This window comes from Myotis davidii, unplaced genomic scaffold, assembly GCF_000327345.1.
Source record: "Myotis davidii unplaced genomic scaffold, ASM32734v1 scaffold1663, whole genome shotgun sequence".
Classification (NCBI taxonomy): domain Eukaryota; kingdom Metazoa; phylum Chordata; class Mammalia; order Chiroptera; family Vespertilionidae; genus Myotis; species Myotis davidii.
The window spans coordinates 18345-37387 of NW_006293910.1; the positions used below are offsets into that span (position 1 = coordinate 18345).

General features: G+C 34.4%; 1 protein-coding gene across 1 annotated transcript in view; it reads right to left on the reverse strand.

Annotated features, from left to right (window-relative positions):
* Positions 1-2031: 2031 nt before the first annotated feature.
* LOC102752968 (neurobeachin-like) overlaps positions 2032-19043 on the reverse strand; it is a gene marked incomplete at its 3' end in the record, with an annotated part of 248705 nt that continues 231693 nt past the window's right edge. The window contains exons 8-9 of the mRNA XM_006767789.1: positions 10620-10760; positions 2032-2151 (exon numbers count right to left, since the gene is read on the reverse strand). Of these exons, the coding sequence (XP_006767852.1) occupies positions 2032-2151; positions 10620-10760 (261 nt within the window). The remainder of the gene's footprint in view (positions 2152-10619; positions 10761-19043) is intronic.

Sequence of the window (19043 nt, forward strand, 5' to 3'; positions counted from 1 at the left end):
GGTGATGGGGTAGAGCCATAACCTCCCCATTGGCCCTGCCCTGAGTGTGACAGTGGTGCGGCACCCCAACTCCCTGATTGGCCCTGCACTGTGGGTGACTGGAGGCAGTGCCCCAACTCCCCTATTGGCCCTGCTCTGTGCATGACAGGGGAGAGCTCCCCGACCCCCTGATCGACCCTGCTCTTTGCATGACAGAGTACGGAGCCCCAACCCCCCTGATGGGCCCTGCTCTGTAACAGAGGGCAGCTCCCCAAACCCCCTGATGGGCCCTGCTCTGTGAGTAACAGGGAGCAGCTCCCCAACCCTCTGAATGGCACTGCTCTGTGCATGACGGGGGGTGTCACCGCAACCTCCCCATCAACCCTGCCTTGAGTGTGACAGGGGGCGGTGCCCCAACCCCCCAGTCGGCCCTACCCTGAGCATGACGTGGGGTGGCATCGCAACCTCCGGATCCGCTCTGCTCTGTGCATGACAGGGGGTGGCGCCCCAACTCCCCGAACAGCCCTGCTCTGAGCCTGACCAGGGGCTGCACCTAGGGATTGGGCCTGCCCTCTGCCACCTGGGAGCAGGCCTAAGCCAGCAGGTCATTACCTCCCGAGGGGTCCCAGACTGCGAGAGTGCACAGGCCGGGCTGAGGGACTGCCCTTCCCCCCCGAGTGCACAAATTTTTGTGCACCGGGCCTCTAGTAAATTAATATTCACTTATGCAAACTTAATGGCAACAAATAAAACACATACATATGCTACATACTCCTGGGATCCTCTGTTTTTTGCTTTCAAATACAACTGAACAAAAGTTGTATCCATACACTTTTCTTATAGTTCAGCAACACTATAACTGCCTTTTAAAAATGTTTTCAGTAGATAAGCATAAATAAGAAAATTATAATTTTGACTTTAATTCACTGCTTTTGTTGGATTAAGACCCAAAATGGAATGATATTATAACATTTTTATATCACATATGATGACAGTAATGGGGAAAAATCTGCCTTTAAGTAAAAGGTCTTAAAATAAGAAACACATATATCAATGCAATAACCTGGTCATTTAATCTTATTGTCAGGGGGCGGAGGGGAAGGTGAGAAAAATGAGAGAACAAATGTATTTTATTTTTTTGAATACAACCATTTTTTAAACAAAAGTCCATATAATGAGTAACAAATCTTTATATTTAACAATAGTGAAGCAGTATGAACTGTAAAATTGCTCTTCTCTCTGGCTATTCCTAGATATCTTGTGTGTGTTGGTTTAATCTAATATGTATTGTTGCAAGTGTCCCCAGGCACAGTCGAGTAAAAGCTAAGGCTGTACAGAAGAGCCTACATTTTAAATGGGTCTTGTCATTAATGCTTTATTAATTGCCCCAGGCTACATAAACCCAACACAGGGCAAGCTATAACAATATGACACATTAAGGACAAATCCAATTCCTGTTGTGTTTTATGGAATGGGCCAAAAATTGAGTTAACAGCAGGAAAGTCAATTTATGAGCTTTTCTTTCCACCTCCAGATTATTCTATCTAAATTAGTAGGAATTTTTTGAAATAATGAAAGTACCTTAACTGAATAATATAATATAAAAGAATCCTGAATCATTTTCTATGAATCTCAAAATTATTTCCTATTAGGATAGATGTACTACATAATTTAAAAACATTATGAAACAAAGCTGCAGTATACAATGCCTTATATTCCCACTTAAATTTAAAAATTAGAATTTCAACATACTTTTTATCCTTACCTGAGTATATGTTTATTGATTTGAGAGAGAGAGAGGAAAAGAGGAAAGTGGGGAGGGAAAGGGAGAGAGAAAGAGAAACATTGATGTGAGAGAAAAACATCCACTGGTTGCCTCTTGTACACTCCTGGACCAGGGATGGAACCCACAATCTAGGTATGTGCCCTTACCAGGAATCCAACCAACAACAAACTTTTGGTGTACTGGATGACACTCCAACCAACTGAGCCACCGGACAGGGCTCAACATACGTATAACTTAAATTAACATCAACATATATAAGAGCCTACCTTTACATCAGAAGTATCTCTCTGGCTAGTTCTCCAAGACCTTGCAACTGATGAGAAGGTTCGATTTGGATGGTCAAATTTTCCATCATTTGCATTAAGGAAGAAGGTTGTGAAAGGTTCCTAAGCAAAAAGAAAACAAAAAAGACAAAAGACAAAATTTGACCCTCAGTCCTTTGTAAAATATGACTCTCTTTTCTTTTTCTTTTTTTCTGTTATTTCTCACCTGAGGATATTTTTTCATTGGTTTTCTAAAGAGAGTGGAAGTAAAGGAGTAAAGAGAAGAGAAACATTGATTGGTTGCCTCCAGCACATGCTCCCCCGCGTGGCCAGGAATCAAATTGCAACCAGTTATGTGCCTTTGACCAGGAATCAAACTGGAGACTCTTCAGCTTGCAGGCCGATGTTCCAACACATTGAGCCACACCAACCAGGGCAAAATATAACTTTTTTTGAAACCCCTCTTGAGGTGGAAATAGTGTAGGGTCCTGGAAAGATGACCACTCCAAGGAATCAGCAGGTGCTGGTCTGGGCTTGACTAGGTCAGTCAATGTCATTCTGCAACCTTGGTAGGTCATTTTGCCTTTTGGGCTTCAGCCTCCTGATCTATAAACTGATGAAGTTATAGTGCTATGTGATTTTATAAGTGATTTTGCACTACTGGCATTTACAACTAAGATTTTCTTCCTCACAGCTAAGGTCATACGTAGTAACATTGCAAGAAAATCATCCTGACACTTGTTCATGGCAATATGGAATTAGGTAGGGAACATCCATCTTGGATTACCCATCAAAGTCAACTCATATACTCCTACCACATTATGGTCTGATGATCATTTTAAAATACCAACTCCCTGCTTGAAGTCCTCCCATATCTTTTCAGAGCTCTTAGGAAAAACTATGAACTACTTAATTTGTCCTAGCTTTCTGTGACATGTCTACAATGACAATGTCTGTCACGCAAAACATGTTCACAGAGTTGGAAACCAAGAAATAACTTTACCATAAGGTCCTAATGTATTTAATATTAATGATTTTTCTGTAGTTGTGTTGGGAGAGGCATTATTGCTGATGTCATTAAATTTGCTTACAAATTTAAAGGGATTAAATAACTTCCATTCTTACTAAGGATTTCTTAGCTATCTATAACAAAGATAAATATATATTTTCTTTTTCATGTTCAATTTTTCACTGAAGTCTAGGATGAATGATGTCACTTCTAGGTTCAATAATGCTAAGAAATCTTTTCTAAATATTTAGGGTTTTTCTTTAATATATACTAGTAATCTCTTCATTCTTCTATATCCATAAAACATTATTTTGCCCCTTTCAAGTCCCATTTTTGCTATTAGCCATAAAGTCCAGCTGTCTGGCAACAGCTACAAATATTTATCTTCTTCAGTACCTTCCTATAATTTAGTGTGGTTAGATGTCATCAACTTTATAAATTTGTAATGTATCACCAATATTTCATGTTCACTGTTGAATGACAGAAAAACATCATGAAAGAGAAAAGATGTAGAATGATAGATGTAACAATGTATAGGTAAAGGGGGTGAAAATCAGATATACATCCTGGAATTCCATATTACTGTTTAAGATTTCAAGTGATATGAGAGACAAATAGATATCACCAACATTAACTTAGGAAAAAATTATGAGATTTCTTTCACTAATTAATTTGCTTTTTAGAGTTTTAACTCACTATTAAATACAAGGTAGTTAATGCAGTGTATCTTATCGCTAAATTAAATTAAAGTGAGAATATTAAAATTCTATACATAGCAATAGTAAATTGAATAAAATGTGACAAATCTAAGTTTGAATCTGGTGGAACCATTTACCTCTCTTAGACAAGTTACTTAATCTCAAGTAGTTGTATTAAGCATCTTTGTTCCTTCATCAGTATTAACTTGGAATGACAATACCTTAGGGGTAATTAAATAAGATTAAATAATATTGAGAAAGCTTGGCATATCTTACCTGACACAGAGTTATAAAATGACTACCAGCTTTATGTACTGTGTCAAGTATTCACTGCTGGGCTCAGCCCCAGAATGCCTATTCCTTAGACAACTCTTCCAGATTCAGATTTTTAGTTCCTTAGGTCTTACTCATCTTTGAATCCTTAGTTCCCAGCACAAACTTGGCTCATAGTTAGTGTCGAATACATGTTTGTTGAGCACACCTAAACAAAGATAGTGTTGGAAGATGGGGAATGGCTGGGTAAGAATAAGATATAGTTATCCTTGTTAGTTCTTAACCACTAGTTTGACCAAAAAGTTGAATGTTCAGAATCTACTTCATTATTCTAGGATGCTGATTTTTATTTTTTCCACTTTAGATAGTAGATAGAGATTAGTCTAGAGGGGTCTTATTTCAGTGATATTTTTAAAATATATTTTTATTGATTTCAGAGAGAAAGGGAGAGGGAGAGATAAAAATATCAATGATGAGAGAGAATCATTGATCGGCTGCCTCCTGCATGCCCCCTATTTGGGGGGGGGCGGGGGGTGACAATCCTGTAACTCAGGCATATGCACTGATCTGGAATCTAACTAGTACTAGTAATTGCTGGGTTCCTGGGTCAACACTCAACCACTGACATAACCTAGTAAATAGTTGTGAGCAAAGTCCCATTTATACATGTAAAGCCTTACTTCTTATCATCAACCATTAAAAGCTGATCTCTACCACAACCTAAATGATCCTTCCTGGTTTTTAACCCTTAACAAAGACCTGCCAAGAATAGCACATATGGGAATAGTGAAAAGAAATCAGAAATTGAAGAATTATTTTTATTTTTGGTTTTGAAGTTTATGGATCTAGTGGCTCCTAAAAGCAGAGAACACTAAAGAATTCTGTTTCATTGTTTTAAGTAGCTTTTAAGATTTGATTAACAGCTGTTTTAGGGTCACAGACTACATGACATATAATTCTCATTATTCCTGAAGGCCTCCAGCTGCTACATTGGTAGAGTGTACACTAATAGAAATTGATAACCTATTTGTTTAAGAGTGAGTATTGATTTCTCAAGCTCTGATTGCCACAGAGAACCTTTTTCCATGTGTTTCCCTATTACCTTCCTAGCACAGTGTAAGGCTTTTCTTTTTTATTTGACTCGTGCTTAACTAAGGTAGAGGATCAAATGCTATATTAAGCTTAAGGAACTTTTTGCTTCTTTGCCTAACATATGCTGATTGAACTATTTTCTAGATATTTTGTTATTACACTAAAAAAGCTTTTGGCTTAAGAAATCAAATGTACAAATGAATGAATATTGAATGGAAATTTCAGATATTAAAATATTGGCACATGTTGGGCTTTAAAAACTTTAGGATAATCCTGTGATATCAATGGCTGATGGCAGACTTCCTTCTCCTAATTACATTTACCCCAAGGTCATTTCATATCTTCTAAACCCTTTTCAGTGTTGCAAAATAAAATTAACCTTTTTTGCACTGGTAAGTACCTGTCCTACTAAATTCTATCATAACCTTTAGTCCCCTGCAAAGGCACTAACAACTTTCCTGCCTTTCAATGGTTACAGACCATAATTCCATCCTGAGCAATATTACTCTGTTCCCTGCTCTTCTTCTCTTTAGCCAACTTGTTTATTCGTTTCACTTAGATTTTTGCTCACTCATCTCATAAGAATCTTTTCTTAAGTCCCTCTCTCCTTGTTCTTTTCTTCTTTCCTTCACTTCATTTTATTTTAAACAAAGCCCATTTATGGGTAATAGGTAGAGTTTGGGATATAACTATATCAAAGAAAATATGTATATATCTATATCTATATTTTTTATTCCTCACCCCAGGATATTTCTCCATTGACTTTTAGAGAGAGTGGAAGGGAGGAGAAGAGACAGAGAGAAAGAAACATCAATGTGAGAGAGATGCATTGATTGGTTGCCTCCCACACATGCCCTGATCACTCTGGGGGATGGAGCCTGCAACCAAGGTATGTGCCCTTGATCTGAATTGAACCTGGGACCCTTCAGTCCGGAGGCTGATTCTCTATCCACTGAGACAAACTGGTTAGGGCAAAAAGATGTATATTTTGAATTGGTACGAAACATAATAAATACTAAAAGGAAGGGAACTAAGAGTTACTGAGCACCTTTCTGTGCTTGGCACTATAGTATCTCAGTTAATTCAATCCTATTATCCTTAAGAGTAGGAATAATTATTCTTGTTTTATGTTTGAGAAAGTTCAAGATCACATTCTGGGAAATGGAGGAACCATTATTTCCACTCTGCTTTATTTAACTTCGGAAGTTTATTTTCTCACATCACTTTGGAAAGAACCCAGAAGTATCTCAGAATCTCTAAGTCCTATTAGTAAACCTGTACACCATGCTCTTGATTAAGAATTCCTCATCTTTTTCTAAGTAAACATGCAATGTACTTAGCATCAGTATTCAAGGTAAACGTAACAGTATTTAACTCAGTAGCATTATCTTTTGTTTTTAATTACAGCATTTGCAAAAGTGTTTCTATTATGTTTTTCACTAAAAATATATATTTTTAAAAATATAATATGATTTATGCTCATCTGGTGTGACGCAGTGGTTGCACATTGACTCATGAATCCGGAGGTCAAGGTTTGATTCCCTGTCAGGCACATGCCCGGGTTGTAGGTTGGATCCTAGTAGGGGGAGTGCAGGAGACAGCTGATGGATGTTGATGTTTCTTTCTCATCGATGTTTCTATCTCTCTCTCCTTCTCTCTCTAAAATCAATAAAAACATATTTATTAAAAAATATATTATGGTTTAAACAGACTCTTGGGTAAGTTTTCAAAGCAACTTACAATTTATAAAGGAAATCCCAAATTTTAAACAATTGATTTATAAGTTAACTCTCATTGCAAAATCTATGTAATTTCCTAAAAATTATGATTAAATGTTTGACAAATGAGTTTTGAACAGACTGATTGAATATATTGAATTCAGAAGGTACATTGATTATTAAGGTCAGAGAATAAAATTTAATAATTTCTATATACACTATATGTTCACGGTAAGATATAAAGTGAAAACATTCTAAGTAAAATGTGTCCTTTTTTACTACTGAATATCAAGACACTCCAAACTCTGCGAAAATAGTTTATTCATCATTTTCCCAATGATGCAAGAAAAGGAGTCTTCCAGAGTCATGAATTTAGACAAGTGACTTCTCTGATAGTTCGTCTATAATATTTTTAATTTAAAGTAATGTGTTATGAAGTTAATTAGGATTTTAAATTATTATCATTTTCATACTAAATATGCTGACTGAAACTAACAATGACTTTAATTACTTTGGGCCTAAAATGATTGAAAGGTAAAGGTATTGCAGATACTTTAACTGGTATTTTGTTTTTAAGGACAAATTTTTAGTAACATGAATTTTAATGAATTTTCTACTTCATAAACTATTAAGATTGGAGTGAGGAAATCACAATTCCTTGGGCCATTAGGTTAAAGACTTGGTAAGTTTAGACCATGATACTTCTATTTATAACAGCACAACACAGGTTGTGTTGGCTAAATGAGTCCCCATAAAAGCAATCCTATAGATCTTTACTGTCCACTACTGTAGCCACCAGCCACATGTAACTACTGAGTACTTGAAATACAGCTATTTAGAACTGAACTATGAATATGAAATAAATTATGGATTTCAAGGACTTCACAAAAGAAGTAAAATATCTCATTAATAATTTTTTATTGGTTAAATATTGAAATTATGACATTTTAACACTTTGGATATATTGGGCTAATAAATATATCTATTAAAATTAATTTAACCTGTTTCTTTTTACTCTTAAATGTGGCTACTAGAAATTTTAAATTACATAGTGGTTTGCATTATGTTTCTCTCTTTAGCACAACTATGGGTAGTACTAAAAGGGCATGTATAGAATATACATGTGTATAGCATTTCTGCCATACCCTTGCACGAATTCAAATTTGTACTCCATTAGGTTAAATTATGATTTTTTATTTGAGAACGTGTTTAGTTTATCAGGAATAAAAGAGTATAAACTGAAATCAAGCTGTTGATAATAAGTACCTTTATGGATTCACACAAGGCTTATAAATCTGACTTCATACTAATTTGATTACACAAAAACACTGAATTTCGCTTTATGTATTTCAAAGTACTATCATATATGGGGTATTTTAATATTTAATATACATATTAATATATATTCTTATTTATTTCTCAGAACACCCTCCTTGATAATGTTTTTTCACAAATGGTTCCTGACTTTTTTTTTAATCCCCAAAATACCTGAGAGCAGTGTCTTACTACCCCCATGGCAAGTGGTTCAGTATAGCAATAAATGTCCTTGAAGGGACAGGAGGTGATATGAAAAAGCCTCTCAGGTTGAGTATCTCTGGTTTTCATGCTTTCTAAAAATTTCCTTCTCTAACAGTTTTGGAAGTCCCTCTTCAAGTTACACATGCACTACCTCGATGAAGTCAAATAGACTGTGCAGCTTAGAATATCTCTTGGGCTCCTTAAGCCCAACTATGTTTTTCCTTGGCTTCCAGAGTGAATCCTAAACAGCAAACAGAACTTTAGCTTTTTCTCTATTTTTTTTTAACATCCTTTGCTGATATTTTGTTATAACATTTACAACATACACATTTAATAAGTCATTTCCCACTAATGGCAGTAATGTTTGCGTTTGGTTTTATGGCCTGACCACCTGGTGGTCAGAGGATTTAATTTATTAGTCATTTTGTTTTCTTGTTTGCCTATTTGAGAGCCTACATTAAATAAGAATATATTTATGTCCACTATAAAGGACACCAGCTCTTGAAGATCTTGACTGGCAAATTTTTGTGCTTCTGTGTTTAGTTTTAACATGTGGCTGAAAGTGCAGTATAGGAACCATAATTTATCTCTATATATTTGTGTCTGTAATTCAAAAAAGCCTTTACTTCTTCTGTGTGTGTGAAGTATTTTCCTATGTGTGGAGATTATTAATAAATTATTATAACCCATAAGCTAAAGGTGTTCTGTTCTGATTGACTTATAGTGGTAAGAGGCATTTACATAAATCTAATATTCCCCAGAAAATAAAGAAATAGAACTTCTTATACTTAAGAAGTGCTAGAGTAAAAAAAAAATATTTCTTAAGAAACTGCTAGCTCTGAAATATTCATGTAAAAAAAACACAAGTTCACATAATTAAGCTGAATTTTTTTTTTAACAATTTAGACAACCAACTTTGATCTATAAAAAGAGTGTTGTGTTTTCCTTTAGTTTATAATTACAGAGTTTATTTTTTAAAATAAGATTTGGGTTTGTTTTCTTATAAACTAGTTAATCTAAACTTCTTAAACTTCTTATGCTGGTTTAGGATTATGAAAAGTAAAAAACTTGTGTTCAATTAAATAGATTCATAATTCCAACAAACTTTTTTTAACAGAAATTGTTTGTGGTATATCACTTATCAGTGACTTACAAGTTACTAAAAACATAGTTATATCATGTATTTGTAGTAAGCTCAATTTCTCCTCAATATGTAGAGAATGCTTGAGGAAGACCACCAAATTAAAGCTGTCATTTAGGCTGAAGGCCAAAAAAAATCTTTGAAAATAGGAGATGCATTGCCAAATATGCATGTTTTCAAGTATACTACTTTAGCATGTGTTTCTATAGCAAATCAGCTTCATGCAACAAAGTGGTCTGAAGTACATTTTGGTAAGGAGAAAAAAACTATTGATTGCATTGATTTAGAGATTTGATTAGAATACTCCTCAGTTACTTATGGTAAAAAAAAATAAAATAAAAATCAGATCATCTGATTCCAATAACTGCTCTTACCTAGACTAGACTGAAGAAGGCAATACTAAAGACAAAGAGATTGGTTAAGAGTTTTTGCAATAATCTAGATGAAAAATAATGGGAACCTGCACTAAGGAAATGCCAGAGTTAATAAAGAAGATAGATTGCAGGGATATTTAGTTGGTAGATCCTATCTGTTGTGATACCTGATTAGATATAAGGGAATGCTAAAACAGGGGAAAATATCTAAATTGGATAACTGGGTGCCATTTATTTAGATAAAAAATACAGCAGGAACCACATCAGGTTTGTCAGGGAGATGAGGAATCCATTTTTGGAAATGGTGTTTATGGTCTTGTAGAGGGGGCTTGAAGGAGACAATCAATTAATTACATAAAAGAGACTTGAATATATTTAAATCTTAAAAGAAAGAGAAAGTAAAAACAAAACAAAGTCTTCAAAAGATTTAAAAACTGTTTTTAAAAGTTGCCCAAGAAGGAAGAGTGTCAGTTTGTGACAATCAGTGAGAAAGGAAACAGTGTGTTTTAAAGATGCACTCCAGAAGTTTGATCCCTTTATAACTGGTTCATAATTATGCATCTTTTTAACCCAATTTTGCAAATGAGACACCTCATTAAAAAAAAAAAAAAGGGCTTCAGGTTTTGCTAGAGTCTGGGATTCCTCATTTCACTGGTCTCTAATCTTTGTTTAAAACAAATAACTAATATATTTGATTTTTATTCAATTTACTTACATAAAAACCTTTGAGGAATTAGAGGCAAGTTGTAATGTAATGAAGATACTCACAATTCGAACAAGCCAGGATAAGGTAGATGTTGCTGTTGAATAATGTGTATTATAATGGTAGGGTGGGCTTTGATCATCTTCCCATGTCTCATAACGCTCTGCATAAAACACAGCTCTCTTTGGGTTCAAAGCACCAATTGGCTATAAAAAGATAAAAAGAAGCATTTTGTTTAATGCAGTCATATTAAACATTCTATATATCTTTGTCCTGAAAGTATGTTAATTTATTTTAATCATAGAGCAAAAATAAATGATTTTATATTATATTTTTACCAACTGTAATTTTTTTAATCCTCCCTCGAGGATATTTTTTCCATTGATTTTTAGAGAGAGTGGAAGGGAGGAGGAGAAAAAAAGAGAGACATTGAGGTGAAAGAGACAATTTGCTATTTGAAATCATGCCCCTGACCAGAGCTGGGGATCAAACCTGCAACCCTTAACGGGTAATCAAACCCAAGACCCTTTGGTCCTTGGGCCAATGCTTTAAACAATGAGCCAAACAGGTCATGGCACCAAATTTAATTTTGATATTAATTATAAATCATTACACTTGCTAAAAATACTCCAAAAGATATTTACCTGCCTACTTAAAAACTACAATGAGTTAGCTTGATCATAGGAAATCCAATGAGAAAGTGATGCAGTTCACCATGTTAGCGAAAACTTTGTCTTAGCCTGTCACCCAGAGTGTGAGAGACAATATCACCTATATAGAAACCTTGTCGGAATGCTAGTCCCATTCTGTTACACAGAAGAAGCATGTATCTTTTTTACTAACTTAAACTGCAAACTTAAGACTGTTGGAAATAATTCAGACAGTTCAGATTCCTTGGAAAGCATTTTGGTAAGGCCACTCAGACCTTTTCTGTTGTTTGTGGGGTTAAAAAAAAAAAATATATATAAAAACCAGCCAGGGTGACTGAAACCTTTTCTATCAGTACCATGGCACTACTGATTATGATGTTAATCCTTATAGTGGAGCACATAGTAAAATTCTCAGGATACAATATATAATTTTCTTTCAACAAAACATGTTTTTATTAGATCACTGTCTCAAATTTCTTAGCATACCTAATCATTAAGAATTTTTAGCATAGAGTCCCCATGATTTCGAATAGCAAACTGCCTTAACTTAAGTTTTTGTCTAATTTTAGTTTAATGGGATATGGAGTCCACTCCTATGATATCTAATTGCTACATTATTTTATTTTAGGTTGCATACTCTAAAAATAAATGTTTATAGAGAAAACAATAAATAAATACTAGGTATAATGTATAAATCCTTTATTTCAAAATTTAATTTTACTAGTTAATTATGCAGTTCCCCTGAAGGCTTAATTTTAACAAGAGAAGTAGTAGAAAATTAGTGTCTCAATGGAACAAATAATGCTACACAAGAGAGAAATATTCATTTATAAAAAGCTTGTAAGCTTTTTCTTTTGGTCTTTGGGAAATAATCCAAACAAAACAATGTTGTCAGCAGTTAGAATCTCTTAGGATTTCCGTAATAAACTCTTAGCAAGGATTTTTATTCTGAATGTTAAAATTATCTGTAAATTATGTTCATTTTTCTTTAACTTAATTAGGACCTAAAAGATAAAACAATTTAATAATTTACTTTTAAAAACTTTGGTTTAAATGTAGTTTTTAAATGTTCTAAAGATCAAACTTTATTGTGCTAAATCTCACTGGTACCCTTCAAATCTTTTTATTCAGCTGTACAAAGGCAATGCAATTTCATTAAATGTTACATAAAATATTAATAATATTTAAAACAAATATATAATTACTTTTTTCAATAAAAAGTAATTTCTATAGTGGAATAATGTGAGTTCTGTTATAATTTAGCAATAGAAATACTAAACATTTAAATACATTTAAAATGGCCTACATATTTTATTCTTTCTTAGGTGTGCAGATATCTGTTTCCTTTAACTTAATATTATATTTTTCAAAGCATTTAATATGGTTAATGCTTTCTTCTGTCTTGAATATGCTATCAGACTTTTCATAGAAATAACATGTCTGCACAGTCCTTTAAGGATTGACCTTATCTGACATTGTTTGTTCCACCAGACCTCACAAGAAATTCTTGGAAAAGGAACATGGTCCTTACTCTAATCTTTTCCAGCCTTCTCCTCAACTACTGGAAAAGGTATAAAGTAAAAATTATGCCTTTTATTTTACTGAAGTCTCATCAAATTCTCTTATTGGAGTGTTTTACACAATAATACTTTGTAGATAATAGCTGCAGAGTATTACAGTCTGTATAGGCCTTCATTAATAACTGCTTAAAATAAATTTCTAATTTTGCATTTCTTATCTAATGCATTTAAAAATGAACTTAAAAAACAAAATGTAAATGATTTGGTTTTTACTTATTATTTTGCTTTTGCTAATCAAGAACCAGTAAATCATCCCAAAGAAAAATGCTTCAAAATGTCTGTTTGGGAAATGAGAATTCATCACAAGTAACTTATTTTCTTATAGAATCCATATAGACCTATCTATTTGTCTATCTATCTATCTATCATCTACCTACCTACCACTTTACCTATGTATACATTTATAAGGTTGTAAGTTTGTTAACCTTTTAAAATTTGAGTACACACATTTGTATTTAGAAACTGAATAAGGCAAGAATTCTTGTGAAAACTAAAACTACTCTAAATGAAATATATAAATTTAGTTTTCAACCCTTTTCAATTTTTATCATAATTACCAGTTTCCTTTTCTCTCAAACAGGAGGCATCTAGACCCAGTCACCTCTATGCTTTTTAGGTGTTTCTATATGAAAAGGTTTAATTGAAAGTTTAGATCTGCTACTAGATTTATTATTATTTTGTCCTTGTGAGTTTATATGCTATAAATTGATACTGTAACAGATAAAAAATAATGCAAGTAACAATGCAAAAATTAAAAATAGCATGTCTATCTCTTTAACACTTTATTATTTTAATTCAATTTCTAAAACTGTTATAAAGTCTACGTAGCTTGCTAAAGCACTATTTTCAATATAAAATTAGTAGAACATTATATATGTAACATTACCATATCCACATAAAACACTATTGAATTTATTGAAGAAATGATATTTAGGATTTTATTACTCAATTCCTTCTTTTTGAATGTAATAGAGATAAATCTGTCTTAGCTTTAAGTGCCACAAAAAAACTTTGAGACAATGCTGTGATTTTATTATATGGAACAAAAATCCTGACAGATGCTCATGGAGATTAACATTATTAAGGGCTCTGAGAAATATTGTAATCTTATTATTTAATTTTGTTCACTCCTGTGTCTGTCTAACTACCTACCTACCTATCTATCTTAAAACCTTATCTTTCTTTTTTATTTCATAACTGTTAACATGCAAAAGGACTAGTGTTGCTTGGAAAGTAGTTTGAAAAATTCTGGTTATAATCCTTAAGAAATACATACACACACTTTGAATCATTATAAAGGCAGTGTTTATTAAAATAAATTTCATTTTCAAAATTGAAGTATCTGCTGTTAAAGTGTGTATACATTTTCTTGAGGCACCCCGTATTTATGAGGGTTAACGTTTTGATTTCATTTTATTATTTTCTTTCCATTTCTGTATTTTAATCTTTCAATATGTTTCTATATTATAAAACCTTACACATTTTATCAAGTCATTTTCATGGGACACATATAAGATACACAAAAATGAGCAATAAAAATGACTAGGTTAAAATATTTATTGGGTAAATGGTACTATATGAAGTATTGAAAGGACTTAGAGAATATAAAAGTCTAAGTGTAGAGCTAGATTGATTTGAGTAAATAAATGAACAACAATTTTAGATTGATTAGAGGCATGGTCAATGCCATTAAAATATAATTTTTAAGAATAAAAAAAAAAGGTTTGCAAGGAGACATCAGAGATCCAATTAAAGTAATATTAATTCTAACACTGAACTCTTGTATATAAAAAAAAATCTTGAAAATGCTCATGATCTTCATGGTAGTAGGATCCTACTTGGATATACACATAATGTTGAGAGTTCACTATTGCTTATGCAACTGCTAATAGTACTATAGATTTGCATTTGCTATTGTTTTCACATCCATTTCTAAATTGATTTTCACAAGTCTCTGAGGTAGGTAAGGCATTCATTATGAACCTAATTTCATGATGAGGAAATAAGTACTTGTGTCTCTTCTCTTTCCACAAAACTACAATGTGTTTTATTGCTAAATGTGAAATTCTATCCTTAATGTCATTTTTTCTTCTATAACTGTGTACTTAATTCCTTATCAGGTCCTCAGTAATGGACTGAATCTTACAAGACTACTGTCTCAACTCCCTTACATTATAGATGAGTACATTGAAGAATAGAAATGTCAAATCAAGATCACTTTGCTAATCAGAGAGTATCCCTTTTACAGAACCAGCTGCAGCTTTGTGCTAGATATAACTTGAATCAGGATACAGTTGATTGATTTGTTTGACTTCTAAGTGTTACTTTTAGTTATCTCAAAACTATTTTATTTATTTTAAATATATATTTTTATTGATTTTAGAGAAAGGAAGGGAGAGGGATAGAGAGATAGAAGCATCCATGAGAGAGAAACATCATCAATCGGCTGCCTCCTGCACGCCCCCTACTGGGGATCCAGCCTGCAATTGGAGCATGTGCCCTGACAGGGAATGGAACCCAGGACCTCCTGGTTTATGGGTTGATGCTCAACCACTGAGCCACACCAGCCGGGCAGTTATCTCAATACTCTTAACACAACCGAGTTTCTAACATATGTAAGTTATCTTATCTTTTATTATAATAACCAAGGCCTTGGGAATCCTTCTAACAGGCTTTAAGTATTCTTGCCTTTTTTGTTTTTTCCATCCTGAGCTACATATTGTCATTTTTTAAAATATATTTTATTGATTTTTTACAGAGAGAACGAGAGAGGGATAGAGAGTTAGAAACATCGATGAGAGAGAAACATCGATCAGCTGCCTCTTGCGCACCTCCTACTGGGGATGTGCCTGCAACCAAGGTACATGCCCTTGATCGGAATCGAACCTGGGACTTTTCAGTCCGCAGTCTGACGCTCTATCCACCGAGCCAAACTGGTTAGGGCATGTCATTCTTAAAATTTTTTCAGCTATGATGATATAGAAATCATACTTACAGATGCCACTGTGCTCGAGTATATTCTCTGCCTCTCTTTCTATCTGACCAGAGAATTTCAACTCATTCTTCTGGAAGCAGCTCAAATTTCATCTGGGAAGTCATACATAATTAGGCAAATGTATAACATTTTTTTATATAGTTCATTTGCCCTTCAAGGGAATGTCCAATGTTTTGTTCATCTCTGTAACCTCAGCACCTGATACAGTAGCTGGCTTTTTAGGTGCATAATAAATGCTGAACAAATGAAGACTTATTGGCCTGATTATATGTATGATATTTTAAATTCCCATATGAAAATTTTAGACAAAATTTTTAGGCAAAATCAAAAGAAAAATAACAAAGTGAAAAATATTTATAGCACATATGTTAAAGGGCTAGTTTTCTTTAAAATGAGCTTTTAGAAATCAATAAGAAACTAATGAACAATCTAATTAAGCAGAGGAGCAAATAAGAACAGGCAATTAACTGATGCAAATTTCCAATATATATAGGAAAAACAGCACCAGCTCATAGAATGTAATGGGTATCTATTCTTTTCCTGTTTGGCATACATTATTCCTTCTTCCTTCATGAACTACTCCTTTCCCACACTTGGTCTACCTGGTTCATTCAGGTGGGCTGAATCCATTACCTGATCCCCTTGGTGGGCATGTGAACCAGATCTATCAATAAGCTTATTTTATCATATGGCTACCAAGAGTGATACAGAAATGGGCACATGACTCAACTTATTCCAGTGAAGCGTTGCTAAAACTACCTGGGAAAGAAGCATTCTCTCTTTCTAGAGGGGCTACAAAGGCATCACTGGGATAACATAGGGAAGCCTGTGTGAGAATGAAGCCAGTGAGGAAAAATACCAGCATCCCGTCATCCTGGTGAATTCTTAAATCCAGTTTTCCTGAACTTGACCCACCTTTGGATTTCTCAGTTACAAAGACCAATAAAAACATTATATTTTACCCTGGCCAGTTTGACTCAGATTAGAGCATTAGGCCATGCAAGGGAGGGTCATGGGTTCGATTCCCAGTCAAGGGCATGAACCTGGGTTGCAGGTTTGATTCTCGGCCTTGGTTGGGTGAGTATGGTGGTGCTTGTGGGAGGCAACCAATCCATATGTCTCTCACATTGATGTTTCTCTCTCTCTCTCTCACCCCCTCCCTTCCACTCTCTCTAAATCCAAGCAAAAATATCCTTGGGGGAGGATTAACAAAAAACAACCCCCCCACACACACAAAACTTTATATTTTAAATAAATTCAGTTTTAGTTTACTCTCTGTTACTTGTAACCAAAAGTCAGAAGTACAATAGCAATTCTTAAAATGTCAAACAACTATTTTTATTCATTAGATTATCAATAATTATTAAGTTTCATAATAATCAGTGTTGCCAGGGTGTAGCAGAACATATATGTCACACCAGTAATACTGTTGGTAGGAATATAGGTAGTATAAATTTCTTGAAGGGGAAAATTGGTAATATTTTTTTCAATGTGCATTTGTTTTTGATCCAGTAAGTCCACTTTGAATTAATGAAAACAATCAGTTACAAGGATATTTCTCACAGCATTTCTTCAAATAGCAAAAACAAACAAATAAAGTCTAAAAGTAGTCTAAATATCCAATAAGGGACTAGTTAAATAAATGACATTATAGTCACACTGTTGTATGGCTTTTTCAATATAAAAGACTGGCGTGAGCCCTGACCAGTTTGGCTCAGTGGATAGAGCGTCAGCCTGTGGACTCAAGGGTCCCAGGTTCGATTCCGGTCAAGGGCAGGTACCTTGGTTGCGGGCACATCCCCAGTAGGAGGTGTGCAGGAGGCAGCTCATCGATGTTTCTAACTCTCTATCTCTCTCCCTTCCTCTCTGTAAAAAATCAATAAAATATATATATTTTTTAAAAAGACTGGCTTGAAAAAATTCCAAGAAAAATTCATTCAATAAGTATATGTCAGAAATTACTCTAGACCCTAGAACAGGGGTCCTCAAACCTTTTAAGCAGGGGGCCAGTTCACTGTCCCTCACACCGTTGGAGGGCCGGACTATAGTTTAAAAAAAACACTATGAACAAATTCTTATGCACACTGCACATATCTTATTTTGAAGTAAAAAAACAAAACGGGAACAAATACAATATTTGTATTTGCATGTGGCCTGAGGGCCGTAGTTTGAGGACCCCTGCCCTAGAATAAGATAAATAAGGGTGTGTGTGTGTGTGTGTGTGTGTGTGTGAATAAATCCCTCACAACAATTTGGTAAATAAGAAAATACCAAATATAAGTGCTGTACTGACAATTAAAGCAATAATTGAATAGCAGCAATTTGGTGATACGGAAGGCATCTCTCAAAAAAGAAGCTCTAAGCCAGCGGTACTCAGCCTGTGGGTCGCGAACAATGAAAATACATCCTGCATATCAGACATTTACAATACAATTCATAACAGTAGCAAAATTACAGTTATGAAGTAGCAACGAAAATAATTTTATGGTTGGGGGTCACCACAACATGAGGAACTGTATTAAAGGGTCGCGGCATTAGGAAGGTTGAGAACCACTGCAAGCAGAGATGTGAATGACCAGAAAGAACCAACCCAGAGAACTTCAGGAATGAGAGAATTCAAGACAGAGAAAGAGCTAATACAAAGGTTCTAAAAGGGGCTTGACGGACACATTCACGGAACAGGAACAGAAAGGAAGATAGTGTGACTAAAGCATAGTAGGTGAGAGAAAGAGTTTAGGACACATGGTGAGAAATAGGTAGAGGCCAATCATATGGCTTTGCAGACCATGGTGATGAAATAGATGTTATGGTAAGTACAATAGAAAATGACCAAGTAGTTTTAAGTGAGAGAGACATAAGATCTGAGTTAGTCTTTACAAAGGTAACCTCAATGGTTTTGTAGGATATTACATTATCATTACTAGTACTAGGATTGAAAAGACATTTGCAAAAACAACATCGTATAGCATTATCAATGTTTCTCTAAAAATCCTTTGGCATTGAAGTAATATATTTTTACTTAATAAAGCAGTTGTTTAATATATTTACTTAGTATTTTTAGTATATGTATTTACATATCTACACTAATAAAAGAGAAAAATGGTAATTGGCATACAACGCTACCCTTTTCATTGGCTAATCAGGGCTATATGCAAATTAACTGCCAACTCAGATGGCAGTTAACTAACAACAAAGATGGCGGTTAATTTGCATATGTAGGCACAATGCAGGGAGGCGAAAGGGAAAGCAGGAAGAAGCCCCCTG